The 19,442-nt window shown below is 47.3% G+C and overlaps 1 protein-coding gene across 2 annotated transcripts in view; it reads right to left on the reverse strand.

Annotated features, from left to right (window-relative positions):
- The window catches only part of afap1l2 (actin filament associated protein 1-like 2), a 248,996-nt gene that overhangs the window by 11,431 nt on the left and 218,123 nt on the right, over positions 1-19,442 (reverse strand). For both annotated transcript variants that reach the window (XM_068052952.1, XM_068052953.1), the window contains 2 exons: positions 17,851-18,093; positions 5,851-6,028 (listed from right to left, as the gene is read on the reverse strand). In XM_068052952.1, coding sequence (XP_067909053.1) covers positions 5,851-6,028; positions 17,851-18,093 — 421 coding nt within the window. The remainder of the gene's footprint in view (positions 1-5,850; positions 6,029-17,850; positions 18,094-19,442) is intronic.

Here is a 19,442-nt window from a genome sequence, read left to right on the forward strand (position 1 = left end):
TCATTCTCCATCCTCAGTGTTGCTTTAAGGCAAAGGTAGATAAGAGTGAAAGAAATGGAAGATGATGCTGAAAATAGTAGGCAGGATTAAATGGGAATGGATGGGAAGACGCACGAGTAGCATAACCACTAGCAGGGAACAGCTGGGATAAATGGCCTGCTTTATGTACATAGTCCAAAAGAAATGTGCTTCTTTTTCCAGCACCCTCACATCATTCATGTTTTCCCTGAGAGCAGCATTGAACCATCACGAGATAGGGGCAGTTACATCATCCTGACTCCTACAGCTGAGGTGGGTACTAAGTGATTCATTGGCCTATACTGCAGAGCATAAAGCATGCGCAACAGTAATTTCATTGGAGGGAGGGATGCTCTGACACTGATGTTCTTTCATTATTTCCTTTCGTGTAAAATGTGCCCTTGAGAAAACAATCCTTGACACTTAAGGACGGCATTCCAGCAAAGGAGGCAGTGCAGGAGATGACGCAAGGATGTGATGATTCCTGCATCTGAGGTGGGTAATAAGTGCTTCATTGGCGACGTTATCAATTGGTGCCTTCACTGCAGAACTTAAAAAGGTGTGCGCAACAGTAATTTCAGTGGATGGAGGGAGGCAAGCTCTGACTCTGATTTGCTTTTCTTCTTTTCATGTAAAACATGCCGTCGAGAAAACAATCCTCGAGATTTAAGGTCAGCATTCAAGCAACGAAGGCAACTGGATTATGCTGCGGAGCTCATTACGATGTGGAAAGGAACATTGCATTTATGGATAAAGTGGGAGTGCACATTGGGATGCGCCTGGGGAACATTCACCAAGAATAGACTGAGCTCAGACTCTTGTGACTTTGCCTTCTTCACATGGACAATACAGTAGTGGAATAGAGAGCCAAGCATTCATTCACCACAAGGCTCTCCAGGAACAATCTCTTTAGCTGTGCATAGCAGAGACTCGGCCTGTCTGTCTAACGGGAATGCTGGACACAACACTCATGTATCCATGCACAGCAGTTCCTCGGATATTTAATGAACTTAATAAAACTTTTCTCAATAATTAAACCCAGAATTGTTGAGGTTTTGTTTTGCATGCTATTTCCCCGACTTTGCAACTGCACTTCAGATATTCAACTATGGTGGAGGTCGGGGGGTAAAGGAGGGGTGGAGGTAGGGGGGCAAAGGGGGGGTTGCGTGAAGAGGGGGAGGGGTGGGGAGAGCGGGGAGGGGTGGGGAGAGGGAGCATGCAAAATGCAGGGACCAGACAGTTGCAATGCCTGAAGTACTGTGGAGAAGGGGAGAAAGCAACTGGATTGGGCATCCACAGCTGGAGGGAACGGCTGAATGGAGAGGGCCGGAAGCGAGAGGCCGTAGAGAGCCACAGGGAGCGAGCGTGCGAAGACCTTGGTGTCACCGGGTCCAGGGCCTGGCCAGTAAGTCTTTTGCTGTTGTGTTTATGGCGCATGTACAGAAAAAGGCACTCCTCTTCCATTCCGCTGCTCCCCCCCACCCACTCTCTCCCCTTCTCCCCCCCCCAATCTCTCCCCTTCCTCCCTCTCCCTCCCCTCCTCCCTCTCCCCCAGCTCTCCCCCTCCTTCCTTCCCCCTCCCTCCCCCTCTCCCCCTTTCTCCCCCCTCCCTCTCCCCCTTTCTCCCCCCTCCCTCCCCCTTTCTCCCCCCTCCCTCTCCCCCTTTCTCCTCCCCTCCCTCTCCCTCTTTCTCCCCCCCTCCCTCTTTCTCCCCCCTCCCTCTTTCTCCCCCCTCCCTCTTTCTCCCCTCCTCCCTCTCCCCCTCCCCCCCACTCTCTCCCCTTCTCCCTCCCCCCACTCTCTCCCCTTCCTCCCTCTCCCTCCCCTCCTCCCTCTCCCCCCAGCTCTCCCCCTCCTTCCTTCCCCCTCCCTCCCTCCCCCTCTCCCCCCTCCCTCTCCCCCTTTCTCCCCCCTCCGTCTCCCCCTTTCTCCCCCCTCCCTCTCCCTCTTTCTCCCCCCTCCCTCTCCCCCTTTCTCCCCCCTCCCTCTCCCCCTTTCTCCCCCTTTCTCCTCCCCTCCCTCTCCCTCTTTCCCCCCTCCCTCTTTCTCCCCCCCTCCCCCCTCCCTCTCCCTCTTTCTCCCCCACTCCCTCTCCCTCTTTCTCCCCCCCCTCTCCCTCTTTCTCCCCCCCTCTTTCTCCCCCCCTCCCTCTTTCTCCCCCCCTCCCTCTCCCTCTTTCTCCCCCCTCCCTCTTTCTCCCCCCCTCCCTCTCCCTCTTTCTCCCCCCCTCTTTCTCCCCCCCTCCCTCTTTCTCTCCCCCCTCCCTCTCCCTCTTTCTCCCCCCCTCCCTCTCCCTCTTTCTCCCCCCCTCCCTCTCCCTCTTTCTCCCCCCTCCCTCTTTCTCCCCCCCTCCCTCTCCCTCTTTCTCCCCCCCTCCCTCTCCCTCTTTCTCCCCCCCCGCCTCTCCCTCTTTCTCCCCCCCTCCCTCTCCCTCTTTCTCCCCCCCTGCCTCTCCCTCTTTCTCCCCCCCTCCCTCTCCCTCTTTCTCCCCCCCCCGGCACCGCTACCGCTTCCGCTTGTCTCCCCGCGCTGCTCACCTGGCCCGCTCCACTCTCTCACTCCGGCCATTGTATTCTGCCACATGTTTGTTAGGTTTCATCTCTGTGATTTTTTGAGCAGCGCCATCTTTAGTCCTGGCAGCTGCTACAGTCGCAGGCTGTGACGTTTTCGTGGCACATGCTGTATCTGCGCATGTGCCAAAACAGCGCCACCTACCGATCGCGTTGTCAACAATTGCGGTCTTTTCTATAAGATCCCCCGCTCATTCTTCTGAATTCCAATGAATATAATCCCAATCTACTCAGTCTCTCCTCATAAGCCGACCCCCTCAACTCCGGAATCAACCTAGTGAACCTCCTCTGCACCCTCTCCAGTGCCAGTACATCCTTTCTCAAGTAAGGAGACCAAAACTGCACACAGTACTCCAGGTGCGGCCTCACCAGTACCTTATACAGCTGCAACATAACCTCTCTGCTTTTAAACTCAATCCCTTTCGCAATGAAGGACAAAATTCCATTTGCCTTCCTAATTACTTGCTGTACCTGCAGACCAACCTTCTGCGATTCATGCACAAGGACACCCAGGTCCCTCTGCATAGCAGCATGCTGCAACTTTTTATCATTCAAGTAATAATCCTTTTTACTGTTACTCCTACCGAAATGAATGACTTCACATTTATTAACATTGTATTCCATCTGCCAGACCTTTGCCCACTCACTCAATGTATCTATGTTCCTCTGCAAAGTTTCACAGTCATGTGCACACTTTGCTCTGCCACTCATCTTAGTGTCATCTGCAAACTTTGACACCCTACACGTGGTCACCAACTCCAAATCATCTATATAAATTGTAAATAATTGTGGTCCCAACACCGATCCCTGAGGCACACCACTAGTGACTGATTGCCAACCAGAATAACACTCATTTATCCCCACTCTCTGCTTCCTGTTAGTCAACCAATCCTCTATCCATGCTAATACTTTACCCCTAACGCCATGCATCCTTATCTTATGCTGCAGCCTCTTGTGCGGCACCTTGTCGAAGGCCTTTTGGAAATCTAGGTACACCACATCCACTGGGTCCCCATTGCCCACCTTGCTCGTAATGTCATCATAGAATTCCAAATGATTTGTCAAGCATGACCTGCCCTTCATGAACCCATGCTGCGTCTGCCCAACGGGACAATTTCTATCGAGATGCTCTGCTATTTCTTCCTTGATAATGGACTCAAGCATCTTCCCCACTACAGAGGTTAAGCTAACCGGTCTATAATTCCTCATCTTTTGTCTACCTCCCTTTTTAAACAGTGGCGTCACATCTGCTGTTTTCCAATCTGCTGGGACTACCCCAGAGTCCAGCGAATTTTGGAAAATTACCGCCAGTGCACCTGCTATTTCTCCCGCCATCTCTTTTAGTACCCTGGGATGCATTCCATCAGGGCCAGGAGACTTATCAATCCTTAGCTCCATTAGCTTGCCCAACACTACCTCTTCCGTAATAATGATTGTTTCCAGGTCCTCACCTACGTTCGTCTCTTTGTCAATTACTGGCATGTTATTAATGTCCTCCACTGTGAAGACCGATACAAAATACCTGTTCAATGCCTCGGCCATTTCATCATATCCCATAACTAAATTCCCCTTCTCATCCTCTAAAGGACCAACGTTTACTTTAGCCACTCTTTTTCGATTTATATATTTATAGAAACTTTTGCTATCTGTCTTTATATTCTGTGCTAGTTTTTTCTCATGTTCTATCTTACTTTTCTTTATAGCTCTTTTTGTGGCTTTCTGTTGATCTTTAAAGTTTTCCCAATCTTCTAGTTTCATGCTGTTTTTGGCCACTTTGTATGCCTTCTCTTTCAATTTGATAGCCTCCCTTATTTCCTTAGACACCCATGGCAGATTACCCCTTTTCTTCCAGTCCTTCCTTTTCACTGGAATATACTTTTGCTGAGCACTTTGAAAAATTGCTTTTGAAAGTCCTCCACTGCTCGTCAACTGTCCCACCATAAAATCTTTGTTAACGTTTCGGGTCAGTGACCCTTCTCCAGTTCCGAAGAAGGGTCACTGACCCGAAACGTTAACTCTGCTTCTCTTTCCACAGATGCTGCCAGACCTGCTGAGTGAATCCAGCATTTCTTGTTTTTGCTTCAGATTTCCAGCATCCGCAGTATTTTGCTTTTATAAAATCTTTGTTTCCAGTCTACTTTAGCCAAGTCCTCCCTCATTCTATTGTAGTCCCCCTTGTTCAAGCGCAGGACCCTGGTATTGGATTTTATCTTCACACTCTCCATCTGTATTCTAAATTCAACCATACTGTGATCACTCCTTCCAAGAGGATCCCTAACTATGAGGTCATTAATTATTCCTGTCTCATTACACAGTACTAGATCTGGGATAGCTTGCTCCCTCGTCAGTTCCATTACATACTGTTCAAGAAAACTATCACGGATACACTCAACGAACTCCTCCTCAAGGCTACCCTGACTGAGCTGGTTCGACCAATTTACATGTAGATTAAAATCCCCCATGATAATTGCCGTACCATTTTTACAGGCATTAGTTATTTCTTTGTTTATTGCCCGCCCCAATGTGATGTTATTATTTGGTGGCCTATAGACTACGCCTATCAATGACCTTTTCTTCTTAGAGTTTCTAATTTCCACCCAAATGGATTCAACCTCATTCTCCAGAGAACCTATATCATCTCTCAGCACCGCCCTGATGTCGTCCTTGAATATCAGAGCTACACCACCTCCCTTACCTTCCTGTCTGTCCTTCCGAATAAGATAACCCCTTCATCCCAGGAATAAATCGAGTGAACCTTCTCAGAACTACTTCTAATGCAGTTATATCCTTTCTTAAGTAAGGAGACCGAACCTGTACTACAGATGTGGTCTCACCAACGCCCTGTACAACTGCAGTCATACTTCTTTACTTTTATATTCCATTTCCCTTGCAATAAATGACAACATTCTATTTGCCCTCCTAATCACTTGCTGTACCTGCATACTAACATTTTGTGATTACTGTGATTCATATCCCTTGACTCCCTTAGAATCCAAAAGTCTATCGAGTTTAGCCTTGAATATATTCAATAACTGAACATCCACAGCCCTCTGAGGTAGAGAGTTCCAAAGATTCACAACCCTGAGTGAAGAAATTTCTCCTCATCTCGGTCCTAAATAAAATCTGGACAAATCAGCTCCAATCAGGACCTTTATGGAACCTTTTCCTGGCTTTCTACTTTGCAGTTGTAATAGCAAACAGATTCAAACTTTAAGACATCTGTTTCACAGTAATCTCACACTGAGTGAGATTCAGAGTTCACCTGTTGCGCTCAGCTTTTGCTTTTCAACACATTCCGTGACTGTCTTCATTTGTTGATTAGTCGCTTGTGTGCCGTTCTTATTCTGATCAACCCAAGGCATCATCGCTTTCTGACTATTGGAAGGCTTGCTGCCAGTCTTTAATGACTTTTCTTCAAACTCTGCTTTCACTTGCGATATCTGAGTTTTAGAAAAATTAAATATTTAGCATATTAGCAAATTCATTTCCACACATGGAAAATTCTACAAAATGCTTAATTTTCAGAACACTAGATACTAACTCCAAGAAACAATGTACTTGTTATCAGTAAGTCCATATAAAAGAGATTTCTATTTAATCTTTTTCTGATAATTTTGCGCCCTTCAAGCCGAGAGATATTAATGCTGGGAATAGAAGAGTTTCAGGCAACTGATGTGGGAGTGCTTGATGCTGACCTCAAGTATAGTGTGATTCATTCAGCTCCATCAACATGACTCAGCCCCCACAGTCAGAACAATAGCCAAGCTGGTATTTCTGCAGTATCACCCTACTCATCCTGTGGTGTCTTTGAGTAAGGCTGCCAAACACTTGCCGATAAGAGGTAATTTTGTGATGTGGGCTCAAGCTGATTAGGAATTGGATTGAAACTAAGTTGACTATAGATCTTTATAGCTGAGTAAGTGCTGCTTGATAGCACTGTCGATGCCACCTTCCATCACTTTGCTGATGATCGAGAGGAGGCTGATGGGGCAGTAATTGGCTGGGTTAGGTTTGTCCTGCTTTTTGTGTACAGGACACACCTGGGGCAATTTTCCATATTGCCGGGTAGATGCCAGTGTTGTAGCTATACTGGAGCAGCTTGGCTAGAGGTGCAGCTAGTTCTGGAACATAAGTCTTCAGTACTATTGCCGGAATGTTGTCAGGGCCCATTGCCTTTGCAGTATGTAGTGCCTTCAGGCATTTCTTGATATCACATGGAGTGAATCGAATTGGCTGAAGACTGGCATCTGTGATGCTGGGGAGCTCAGGAGGAGGACGAGATGGATCATCCATTCGGCACTTCTGGCTGAAGGTGGTTGCATAAACCAGGCTTGTATTCCCTCAAGTATAGAAGATTTAAGGTGATTAGCAAAAGAACCAGAGGTGGTGTGAGGAAGCATTTTTTTTACACAATGACTTCTTGTGATCTGAGATGCTCGGCGTGAAAGAGTAATGGAAGCAGATTCAATAGTAACATTCAGAATTGGATAAAGACCTGAAGGGGGGAAAAAAGCCAGGGCTATGGGGAAAGAGCAGGAGAGTGGTATTTAATTGGATCGCTACACCAAAGAGCTAACACATGCATGATGGAACTGTAATTGATGTAAGTGAGGTGTTTAAGATGCTTAAAGGATTTTTTGGGGTAGATCGAGGTAACTACTTCCTCTTCTTGGGGAATCCAGAATAAGGGGCATAAAATTAAAATTAGAGGTAGGTCATTCAGGGGCAAAGTCAAGAATCACTTCTTCCTACAAAGGATAGTGGAGATATGGCAGTCTGTGCCCAAAATCTGCTGAGACTAGGTCAATTGAAGATTTCAAAACTGAGATTGATAGATTTTTATGGGCAAGGGTGTTAAAGGTTATGGAACCAAGGTAGGTAAATGGAGTTAAGATACAGATGGTCTAGCTAAATGTCTGTTCAGGCTCAATGGTGTACTCCTGTTCCTATGTTCCAATATGACGAATCTGTGGTAGTTGGCCACCTTAACAATCTTCAAGAAATAAAAATTTCCAGAAACAAAAAGTTACCCCATGAAACACTAAAAGGTCATTGTTCATGCAGTTCCAATGGTTTAATATTTAAAAAAAATCAAAAAATCAATTTTCATAAACAACCACTGGTGTTTATTCAGCTATAAACAAAAATCACCAACAGCTACTGTTATTGCAATTGCTGTCTCTCAGATGATAATAGCTGTTTATGTTCATTGGTGCTGTCTCTGTTTTACTGTGAGGAGTTCATTATAGGAAAGCACAGTTGTAATGTATTTATATGGATTCATCACTTGCCTGAAATAAAAGCTCTCTCTCCAGTTTCTTTTTGTTTATTTGGGGAGAGCAAAGAAACTCTGATATTCTCACAGAATGAGAGAACACACCCTTTAGTTCATATGGCTGCATCAATTGCAGGCTGAGAAACTCTGCAAACTGCAGATGCTCAGAATGCGATTGAAAGCTGTCTCTTAAGGTCAAATATTTATTGTAAGTTCAGGTTTTTGAGATAAGCTCAGGTCTTCAAGGGCGGCACAGTGGCGCAGTGGTTAGCACCGCAGCCTCACAGCTCCAGCGACCCGGGTTCAATTCTGGGTACTGCCTGTGTGGAGTTTGCAAGTTCTCCCTGTGTCTGCGTGGGTTTTCTGCCGGGTGCTCCGGTTTCCTCCCACAGCCAAAAGACTTGCAGGTTGATAGGTAAATTGGCCATTATAAATTGTCCCTAGTATAGATAGGTGGTAGGGGAATATAGGGATAAGTGGGGATGTGGTAGGAATATGGGATTAGTGTAGAATTAGTATAAATGGGTGGTTGATGGTTGGTACAGACTCGGTGGGCCGAAGGGCCCGTTTCAGTGCTGTATCTCGAAATAAAATAAATAAATAAAAATATGTAATGAAGCTGTTAAAAACACAAAAGACAAATCAACGGATAAATGTATTGTTATGAAATATTTAATTGGTAATTTTAAAAAAATTGTTAAACCCTGATTTTGGATGTTAGAAACTTCAGTTACTGAGGAAAAAAAGCAACTGATAAAAATTTTCAGAATGCATTTTAAGTGATTTACGGGAAGTCAGCTTGCACAATCTCAAGGAAATACAAACTAACACAGACTGACACCTTTAACATTGAAAATACCTATCACAGTGTTACTTAGAGGAGCAACAGGTATAAGAGGTACTTAGGGGGCTTAAAATTGGTTTGCCCCCGTTATCAGCTCAGGATTGTGATTCATGATCTTTCTGCACCTAGTCCCATTGAGGCAGGCAGCAAACAAACCTCATGCTGCCTTTTCATTTCCATGATTGTAGCATTCAGCTGAATGCGATCTACACTGCTGGCTGACAGAATGCTCAACAGGGGGCCCAGCAGCATGCATGACGAACATGTTCCAACAACCCTTCACCTCTTAAAGGCAGGCTGCCCCTCTTAAAGGGGGGCTGCTCTGATTGTAAGGAAGCCGCCACTGACAATCTTTGCAGGGGTTGGCTGTAGAGAGAAGCACCCCATGGAGCAACAGGGAAGAGAGAGGGCGGTTGACAGAAGAGAGGCCATGTTTCTGTGGGGGTGGGGGGTGGGGGGAGGGGGAGGGTGGCAGGAGGCTCTCAAGGAACACCCTGCAGAGGGAATGGGAGCTGGTAGGTCAGAGAGGTCAACTCCCGGAGTTTGGCCCCGAGGACCTGCCAACAGTCTCGCAAGAAGTTCAATGACCTCAATACGAGTGGTCAACGTCAACGGGTGCATCATCACATGACGGGCAGGTAGGCGGTGGCGTAGTGGTATTATCACTGGACTAGTAACCCAGAGACCCAGGGTATTTCTCTGGGGACATGGGTTCGAATCCCACCACAGCAGAAGGTGGAATTTGAATTTAATTAATAAAATCTGGAATTAAAAGCTAGTCTAATGATGGCCATGAAACCATTGTCGATTGTTGTAAAAACCCATCTGGTTCACTAATGTCCTTTAGGGAAGGAAATCTGCTGTCCTTACCTGGTCTGGCCTACATGTGACTCCAGACCCACAGCAATGTGGTTAACTCTTACATGCCCTCTGAAATGACCTAGCAAGCCACTCAGTTGAATCTAACCGCTACGAAGTCAATAAAAAGGAATGAAACTGGACGGACCACCCGGCATCGACCTAGGCAATGGAAACAACAACGGCAAACCCAGCCCTGTTGACCCTGCAAAGTCCTCCTTACTAACATCTGGGGGCTTGTGCCAAAGTTGGGAGAGCTGTCCCACAGACTAGTCAAGCAACAGCCTGACATAGTCATACTTACGGAATCATACCTTACAGACAATGTCCCAGACACTGCCATCACCATCCCCGGGTATGTCCTGTCCCACCGGCAGGACAGACCCACCAGAGGTGGTAGCACAGTGGTATACAGTAGGGAGGGAGTTGCCCTGGGAGTCCTCAACATCAACTCCGGACCCCATGAAGTCTCATGGCATCAGGTCAAACATGGGCAAGGTAACCTACGACTGATTACCACCTACCGCCCTCCCTCAGCTGATGACTCAGTACTCCTCTATGTTGAACACCACTTGGAGGAAGCACTGAGGGTGGCAAGGGCACAAAATGTACTCTGGGGGACTTCAATGTCCATCACCAAGAGTGGCTCGGTAGCACCACTACTGACCGAGCTGGCCGAGTCCGAAAGGACATAGCTGCTAGACTGGGTCTGCGGCAGGTGGTGGGGGAACCAACACGAGGGAAAAACATACTTGACCTTGTCCTCACCAATCTGCCTGCCGCAGATGCTTCTGTCCATGACAGTATTGGTAGGAGTGACCACTGCACAGTCCTTGTGGAGACGAAATCCCGCCTTCACATTGAGGATACCGTCCATCGTGTTGTGTGGCACTACCACTGTGCTAAATGGGATTGATTTCGAACAGATCTAGCAATGCAAAACTGGGCATCCATGAGGCGCTCTGGGCTATCAGCAGCAGCAGAATTGTACTCAACCACAATCTGTAACCTCATGGCCCGGCATATCCCCCACTCTACCATTACCATCAAGCCAGGAGACCAACCCTGGTTCAATGAAGAGTGCAGAAGGGCATGCAAGGAGCAGCACCAGGCATACCTCAAAATGAGTTGTCAACCTGGTGAAGCTACAACCCAGGACTACTTGCATGCCAAACTGCGTAAGCAGCATGCGATAGACAGAGCTAAGCGATCCCATATCCAACGGATCAGATCTAAGCTCTGCAGTCCTGCCACATCCAGCCGTGAATGGTGGTGGACAATTAAACAACTAACTGGAGGAGGTGGCTCCACAAATATCCCCATCCTCAATGATGGGGGAGCCCAGCACATCAGTGCGAAAGATAAGGCTGAAGCATTTGCAACAATCTTCAGCCAGAAGTGCCGAGTTGATGATCTATCTCGGCCTCCTCCTGAAGTCCCCAGCATCACAGATGTCAGACTTCAGCCAATTCGATTCACTCCGCATGATATCAAGAAACGACTGAAGGCACTGGATACTGCAAAAGCTATGGGCCCTGACAATATACCAGCAATAATACTGAAGATCTGTGCTCCAGAACTTGCCGCGCCCCTAGCCCAGCTGTTCCAGTACAGCTACAACACTGGCATCTACCCTGTGGAAAATTGCCCAGGTATGTCCTGTACACAAAAAGCAGGACAAGTCCAACCCGGCCAATTACCGCCCCATCAGCCTACTCTCAATCATCAGTAAAGTGATGGAAGGTGTCATCAACAGTGCCATCAAGCGGCACTTGCTTAGCAATAACCTGCTCAGTGACACTCAGTTTGGGTTGCGCCAGGGCCACTCAGCTCCTGACCTCATTATAGCCTTGGTTCAAACATGGACAAAAGAGCTGAACTCAAGAGGTGACGTGAGAGTGACTGCCCTTGACATCAAGGCAGCATTTGACCGAATATGGCATCAAGGAGCCCTAGCAAAACTGAGGTCAATGGGAATCAGGGGGAAAACCCTCCGCTGGCTGGAGTCATACCTAGCACAAAAGAAGATGGTTGTGGTTGTTGGAGGACAATCATCTGAGCTCCAGGACATCATTGCAGGAGTTCCTCAGGGTAGTGTCCTAGGCCCAACCATCTTCAGCTGCTTCATCAATGACCTTCCTTCAATCATAAGGTCAGAAGTGGGGATGTTCGCTGATGATTGCACAATGTTCAGCACCATTCGTGACTGCTCAGATACTGAAGCAGTCCGTGTAGAAATGCAGCAAGACCTGGACAATATCCAGGCTTGGGCTGATAAGTGGCAAGTAACATTCGCACCACACAAGTGCCAGGCAATGACCATCTCCAACAAGAGAGAATCTAAACATCTCCCCTTGACATTCAACGTAATTACCATCGCTGAATTCCTCCGCTATCAACATCCTAGGGGCTACCATTGACCAGAAACTGAACTGGAGTAGCCATATAAATACCGTGGCTACAAGAGCAGGTCAGAGGCTAGGAATCCTGAGGTGAGTAACTCACCTCCTGACTGCCCAAAGCCTGTCCACCATCTACAAGGCACAAGTCAGGAGTGTGATGGAATACTCGCCACTTGCCTGGATGGGTGCAGCTCCAACAACACTCAAGAAGCTCAACACCACCCAGGACAAAGCAGCCAGCTTGATTGGCACCCCATCTACAAACATTCACTCCCTCCACCACCGACGCACAGTGGCAGCAGTGTGTACCATCTACAAGATGCACTGCAGCAATGCACCAAGGCTCCTTAGACAGCACCTTCTAAACCCGCGACCTCTACCAACTACAAGGACAAGGGCAGCAAATACATGGGAACATCACCACCTGCAAGTTCCCCTCCAAGTCACACACCATCCTGACTTGGAACTATATCGCCGTTCCTTCACTGTCGCAGGGTCAAGATCCTGGAACTCCTTCCTAACAGCACTGTGGGTGTACCTACCCCAAATGGACTGTAGCGGTTCAAGAAGGCAGCTCACTACCACCTCCTCAAGGGCAATTAGGGATGGGCAATAAATGCTGGCCTGGCCAGTGACGCCTACATCCCATGAATGAATTTTTAAAAAAATGACATCTCCTACCCATTACACCACCAAGTTCTCATGCTGCTCAATGCACCACACCTCATCATTCATCCTTCAGCAGTCCCTAGCAGTAAGGACTCAGGTCTAACATGCAGTTCACCTTCACACACCGTCCAATGATACCAGCCTCAAACCAACCTCTTGCAGTCTCCACATACCTCCATCATTTAGATGTGGCAGGCACATCACCCCAACTCACTCACTTATTATTTCCTCTCTCTTGCAGGACAAGGCAGTCCATAATCACAGGAAACAGAGCAGAACCCGGCGTGGGGGAGGGTGGTAAGGGGCAGGCATCATCACCTAAGCCTGCTGGAAGAGACTGTTCTCAGCATCATGTGACAGAGGCCCTTGCATCTGGCGCCACTGAGGCCACTCAGGATGACAGTGCGTTCCTGTCTTATAGCTCTTCTCACATCTCACCTCACCTTCATCCTGCTATCTGGCACAAAGTGCAAGCTGCAGATGGTATGTCCATCGACCTCTTGCTTTCCACCCACCCCACTTCCCTCACCCCAATCCTCTCCTTATTTTCTGCTTTCAGGCACCCAAGAACTGCCACCTGTCCAGCCACAGCAACCTCATGAGGAAGAGTGAGAGCTGCTACGACCTTTGAGGAAGAAGCATCTTCACTTTATCTGACATTTGCAGCCACCAGCTCAGATACCAGCACAGCGCGTACCATAGAGTCAGGATCTGCACATATGAGGTACTGGGTACGAGTGGGCTGCAGTCAGGCCAGGGAAGAAAGGACAGTTCGTGCACCAGCTCCCTGGAGTGGGAAGTTGCAGGGAATCAGATGAGGGCTTCAATGGGACAGCTGACAGGAGAACCCTGATTAGGATTCGCACGGAGATGCTTAGTGCATTGGCAGGCCTGCTAGCAGCCTGTTGTCACTATGAAGGAGTATGGAAGACTCTGGCTACAACTTGTCTGAGGCCTTCATGGAGAGCTTAGAGCCCATCCTTTCCAGCATGGAAGTGGTGGCCAACTCCATAACAGCACTTGCGGACCCAGCCGTGATGCAGCGTCTGGTGGCCGATGTCTCAGCTTCCCTTGCAGCACAGGCACAAGCCTGTAGTGCTGCAGTGGAAGCTCAGATGGAGAGCATAAGATCCATGCTTGCTGTCATGGCTGCAGAGATCCGTGCTCAGAGGGGTCTGCAGGCTCACAATGCGGCTCTGCAATCTGTCCTCCAACAGATTACTAGCATTGCTGAAGCAATGCCCTGGGGGGGGGGGGGGGAGGGTTATCCATGGCTCTGTGGAGCACAAACCTGCTGTCCTCCCTCTGGATTACTCCTGTCACTGCCACTCTGTCAGTGCCATTGCTGGTGACTCTCAGCCAGCCCAGACTGTTGCTGCCCATCCTGAGGTGGTGCTGTATGAAGCCAGGCCCGGAGCTGCTTGAGGACTTCCTGCAAACCCATCTGCAGTCTCCCCCAGTCAGCAGCCTTCCACCAGCCATGCTGCAGCCGCTGGGGTAGCAGTGTGTAAGAGCAATAAGGCAGACAAAGACAGGTGCTAAGGGGATGCACAAGGGTGAATAGTTCTGTTTCGGATATGCTGTTGGATAAAGTTATCATGGAAAGGTTTTTGTTGGTGGCTTTTATCGCAGGATTATGGCCAAGAGCACGCTGTGATGGGACATCACAGATGGCTGGACAGGTGGGGAACAGTGGAGGAATGATGGTAAGGAGATGGCATCCTAAGGGAAGCAGAGTCTGAATAGGCGCTCACAGACTGCCAGTCCGGAGCGAAGGGATCCCAGAATCCTTCTCGCTCGCTGTCTCCTCCTGTTCATCTTCCTCCTCCTCACTTAAGGTAGCTTCTGTATGCCTGGTGGCAATGCCTGCGGCCTCAAAACAGCAAGTTTTAGAGGATGCAGCAGACTACAATGAACTTGGAGACATGTTCCAGAGAGTATTCAAAAACAAGAAATGCTGGATTCACTCAGCAGGTCTGGCAGCATCTGTGGAAAGAGAAGCAGAGTTAACGTTTCGGGTCAGTGACCCTTCTTCGGAACTGACAAATATTATAAACAAGTGAGGTGGGGGTTGGGCAAGAGATAACAAAGGAGAAGGTGCAGATTGGACCAGGCCACATAGCTGACCAAAAGGTCATGGAGCAAAGGCAAACAATATGTTAATGGTGTGTTGAAAGACAAAGCATTAGTACAGATTAGGTGTGAATATACTGAATATTGAACATCAGCAAGTGCAAACCTGAAGAAAAACAACCTGAAAAAAACAGTGGGTGAGCAAACTGAACAAACTAAGATGAACTGAAATAAATACAAAAAAAGATTGTAAAAAATGTAAAAAGGAATGCCAAAAAAAAAGGGAAGAAAAAATAACTAAAAATGAAAGTAAAGTGGGGGGCTGTCATGCTCTGAAATTATTGAACTCAATGTTCAGACCGGCAGGCTGTAATGTGCCTAATCGGTAGATGAGATGCTGTTCCTCGAGCTTGCGTTGATGTTCACTGGAACACTGCAGCAATCCCAGGACAGAGATGTGAGCATGAGAGCAGGGGGGAGTGTTGAACCGGAAAAAGAGTTGGGGGAGGGGGCCTGAGTAGGACTGGAACAAAGAATGCTCGACATATCCCACAAAAAGACAGGCATAACTAGGACCCATGCGGGTACCCATAGCGACACCTTTTACTTGAAGGAAATGCATGGAGTTGAAGGAGAAGTTGTTCAATGTGAGAACAAGTTCAGCCAGGCGGAGGAGGGTGTTGGTGGATGGGGACTGGTTGGGCCTCTGTTCCAGGAAGAAGCGGAGAGCCCTCAAACCATCCTGGTGGTTCTACACCTCCATCGCTCTACACCTCCATCCCCCACCAGGATGGTTTGAGGGCTCTCCGCTTCTTCCTGGAACAGAGGCCCAACCAGTCCCCATCCACCAACACCCTCCTCCGCCTGGCTGAACTTGTTCTCACATTGAACAACTTCTCCTTCAACTCCATGCATTTCCTTCAAGTAAAAGGTGTCGCTATGGGTACCCGCATGGGTCCTAGTTATGCCTGTCTTTTTGTGGGATATGTCGAGCATTCTTTGTTCCAGTCCTACTCAGGCCCCCTCCCCCAACTCTTTTTCCGGTTCAACACTCCCCCCTGCTCTCATGCTCACATCTCTGTCCTGGGATTGCTGCAGTGTTCCAGTGAACATCAACGCAAGCTCGAGGAACAGCATCTCATCTACCGATTAGGCACATTACAGCCTGCCGGTCTGAACATTGAGTTCAATAATTTCAGAGCATGACAGCCCCCCACTTTACTTTCATTTTTAGTTATTTTTTCTTCCCTTTTTTTTTGGCATTCCTTTTTACATTTTTTACAATCTTTTTTTGTATTTATTTCAGTTCATCTTAGTTTGTTCAGTTTGCTCACCCACTGTTTTTTTCAGGTTGTTTTTCTTCAGGTTTGCACTTGCTGATGTTCAATATTCAGTATATTCACACCTAATCTGTACTAATGCTTTGTCTTTCAACACACCATTAACATATTGTTTGCCTTTGCTCCATGACCTTTTGGTCAGCTATGTGGCCTGGTCCAATCTGCACCTTCTCCTTTGTTATCTCTTGCCCAACCCCCACCTCACTTGTTTATAATATTTGTCAGTTCCGAAGAAGGGTCACTGACCCGAAACGTTAACTCTGCTTCTCTTTCCACAGATGCTGCCAGACCTGCTGAGTGAATCCAGCATTTCTTGTTTTTGTTTCAGATTTCCAGCATCCGCAGTATTTTGCTTTTATTCCAGAGAGTATTGTAGGGCTCCCCCCAAATGGTCCAGGCAGCAGAGCCGTTGCTTGAGAGCGTCGATTGTCTGCTACATGACATTCCTGGTGGCAGCATGGTTCTCATTGTACACCTGTTGTCCTTGAATGGTCAAGAGGCATAGGAGGATCATCAGCATTGTGCAGAGGGGGTATCCTTTGTGTCTGAGTGGCCAGACTCTGGTTCTTGGTGGTAGCCCGAAGACGGCGGGAATGGCAGAATGGCTCAGCATAACAGTGTCATGCTGCTGCCAGGCTGGCTGGTATTCAGCGACAGGATGGTTTGTGCATGGTCTCACACCAACTCTTTGAGGTTCCCATACCTCTTATCGTTGACATGTGGGACCCGCAGAGTGTGCAGTCAGTTGCTCTCTGAACATTTGGGAGTTCTGCTACCCTGACAAAGCCACAAGTCTGCTCATCCTGTTCCTCTCTGGTTAGACAAAAAATGATGAACTCTCCTCTCTTCATGTACAGGGCCTCCGTCACCTCCACAGTAGTGATGTACGATGAACTGGGATATGTTCGCAAGTTCGTCAGCTCCCACCTGAAAGGATCCAGTCGCATATATATTGAGAACAACAGTGACTTCGACAGCCACTGGCAGTGCCATCCTCACCCTGTGCGAGGCTACATATTCTGTTGTTACCTCCTTGCTGAATCTCAGGCACCTCCTCAGGCATTGCTCTTGGTTATGAGAAATGCTCCCTGAAAACCTTTGGTGAATAGGGACTTCTGTGGACAGCCTTCCTCCTCTTCTCTTTGTGCAGAGCTTCTCCTCACTGCAGCCTCAGCTCATTTTTCTGTTGGTTTGCAGACCCAGAGGGACTGTAACTACAGCTCCTATAACTGTAGCAGCTTTTCTACGGACAGGTCACAAAACTCTTCTACCCTCCCTGCTAGGATGCAGCAACACTCCAAATCCAGCAAGTTACCAGAACTCCAAAGTATACCACACTACTGCCACAAACTTTGCAACTTAGCAACAGTAAGTCGAAAGCACATCATCTGCAAGTTAAATGACTGTCCCTTTAAATAGCGCTAGTGGGTGGGGGGGTCCCTCATAAGCTGAACGCATGTCGAGCTGTGAGTGGTTAGTACAGGGCGTTCAGTGGGCCTGTGCTGTCCAAGTTTGCAGAACGTGCGTTTAATCAGCCTGAGAGGCTATTTGACATCATGGTCCGCCAACTGTCATAGCTTCCAGCAAACGCACAGCAAACCTGCGCTAGGCCCTTCCCAGCATGGGGGCACTGTGTGGGCCATGCAAGAAGTTCACGCCATTTTGAGAGCCTCTAGCTTCTCTAGCACAGGTACCAGCAGTGCTACAGAGCCGAATTTTGAAGCCATGATGTTTTGAATGATAAATGCTCCCCATGTACCAAATTTAACAGATAATAGATACTGAAAGATAATGGGTTTACCTTAGCACCAAACTCCAAAGGCCTTGCAGTGATCCCAGAATCAGAATCACTAGCTGTGTCCTTGTCATCCACTTGTAAAGGATTTGAAGTCTCTCTCCCATTCTCAGAGTTTGATGCATTTGGTTGTACATTAGAAGCCAATTTGTTGTTACTAGAATGAAGGAATGATTTCACTGGAGTTAGGTCCAAATAAACTCTTGTTTGATCTTCCCCATAGCACTGTTCCTCATTAATTTTATCATCCTGTGTAAAAACAGAATACACGGTCAAATTTACCAAAAAGGAATAATTAACAATTGGTAATTCAGACATAATCTTTCAGCAATGATTGTCTGGTTCCTGTTTTTCAGAGCCAGATTCAATACTATTCCAATCCAATTTTCTAATGCACGTAGATATGGCTCTGATATCGTCCCAAACCCTGATGATGATGTGAATACACAGTCATAGGTCTGGATTTTGCGGTCAGTGCAAAGTGATGATGCTCACTGCTGATCTCGAAGAATGTGCCCAAAGATCTAGTGATCTTTGTGGCATGGATTTCACCTTTCCTGATGTTAATTTGATTTAGGCGCCAGCTATGGGGATCTCTGACATCCAACAATAATAATGCCATCAACCAGGCTAAGCAGCCAATGACATTGAAGAATTCTCACAGACAGCAAACCAGGAAGTAAAATGCACCAATTATCATTCACTTCTTAAGCATTTTACAGAGCAAGAAATAAAAATTAAGACATACACATGGGACTAAGGTAGAAGCAGAAATATCACAAACAACCTTAAAAATTATTTTAATAATATAAAAATGAAATGGATTTTAATTATCGTGAAGAAACTTGATTTTCCACAAATAGAAAATTAGTTTTTCAAGGCTAGAGAGGTTTCTCAGCAATAATTACGACTCAGTATGGCATTAAAAACCCAGTTACACTTCATTCAAGAAGACTTTTCAGGGTTTTTACAGCAAGATTAGAGTGTTAGAAGTGAAAGTTCATGTCAATTCATGTCGAGTTCATGTCAGGGCAAGATAAAGGAAAATCCTAAGGTGTTTTATAAGTATATTAAGGGCAAGAGGATAACCAGGGAAAGAGTAGGGCCCATTAGGGACCAAAGTGGCAATCTGTGTGTGGAGCCGGAGGACATAGGTGAGGTTTTAAATTATTACTTTTCATCTGTGTTCACTATGGAGAAGGACTACGTAGGTGTAGAGATCAGGGATGGGGATTGTGCTATACTTGAACATATTAGCATTGAAAGGGAGGAAGTATTAGCTGTTTTAGCGGGCGTAAAATTGGATAAATCACCAAGCTCAGATGAGATGTATCCAAGGCTGTTCTGTGAGGCAAGGGAGGAGATAGCAGGGGCTCTGACACAAATTTTCTAATCCTCTCTGGCCACAGGAGAGGTACCAGAGGTTTGGAGGACAGCGAATGTGGTACCATTATTCAAGATGGGTAGCAGGGATAAACCAGGTAATTACAGGCCGGTGAGTCTAACATCAGTGGTTGGGAAACTATTGGAAAAAATTCGAAGGGACAGGATTAATCTCCACTTGGAGAGGCAAGGATTACTCAGGGATAGTTAGCATG

The sequence above is a fragment of the Heterodontus francisci genome, chromosome 20, assembly GCF_036365525.1.
Source record: "Heterodontus francisci isolate sHetFra1 chromosome 20, sHetFra1.hap1, whole genome shotgun sequence".
In the NCBI taxonomy this organism is placed as follows: domain Eukaryota; kingdom Metazoa; phylum Chordata; class Chondrichthyes; order Heterodontiformes; family Heterodontidae; genus Heterodontus; species Heterodontus francisci.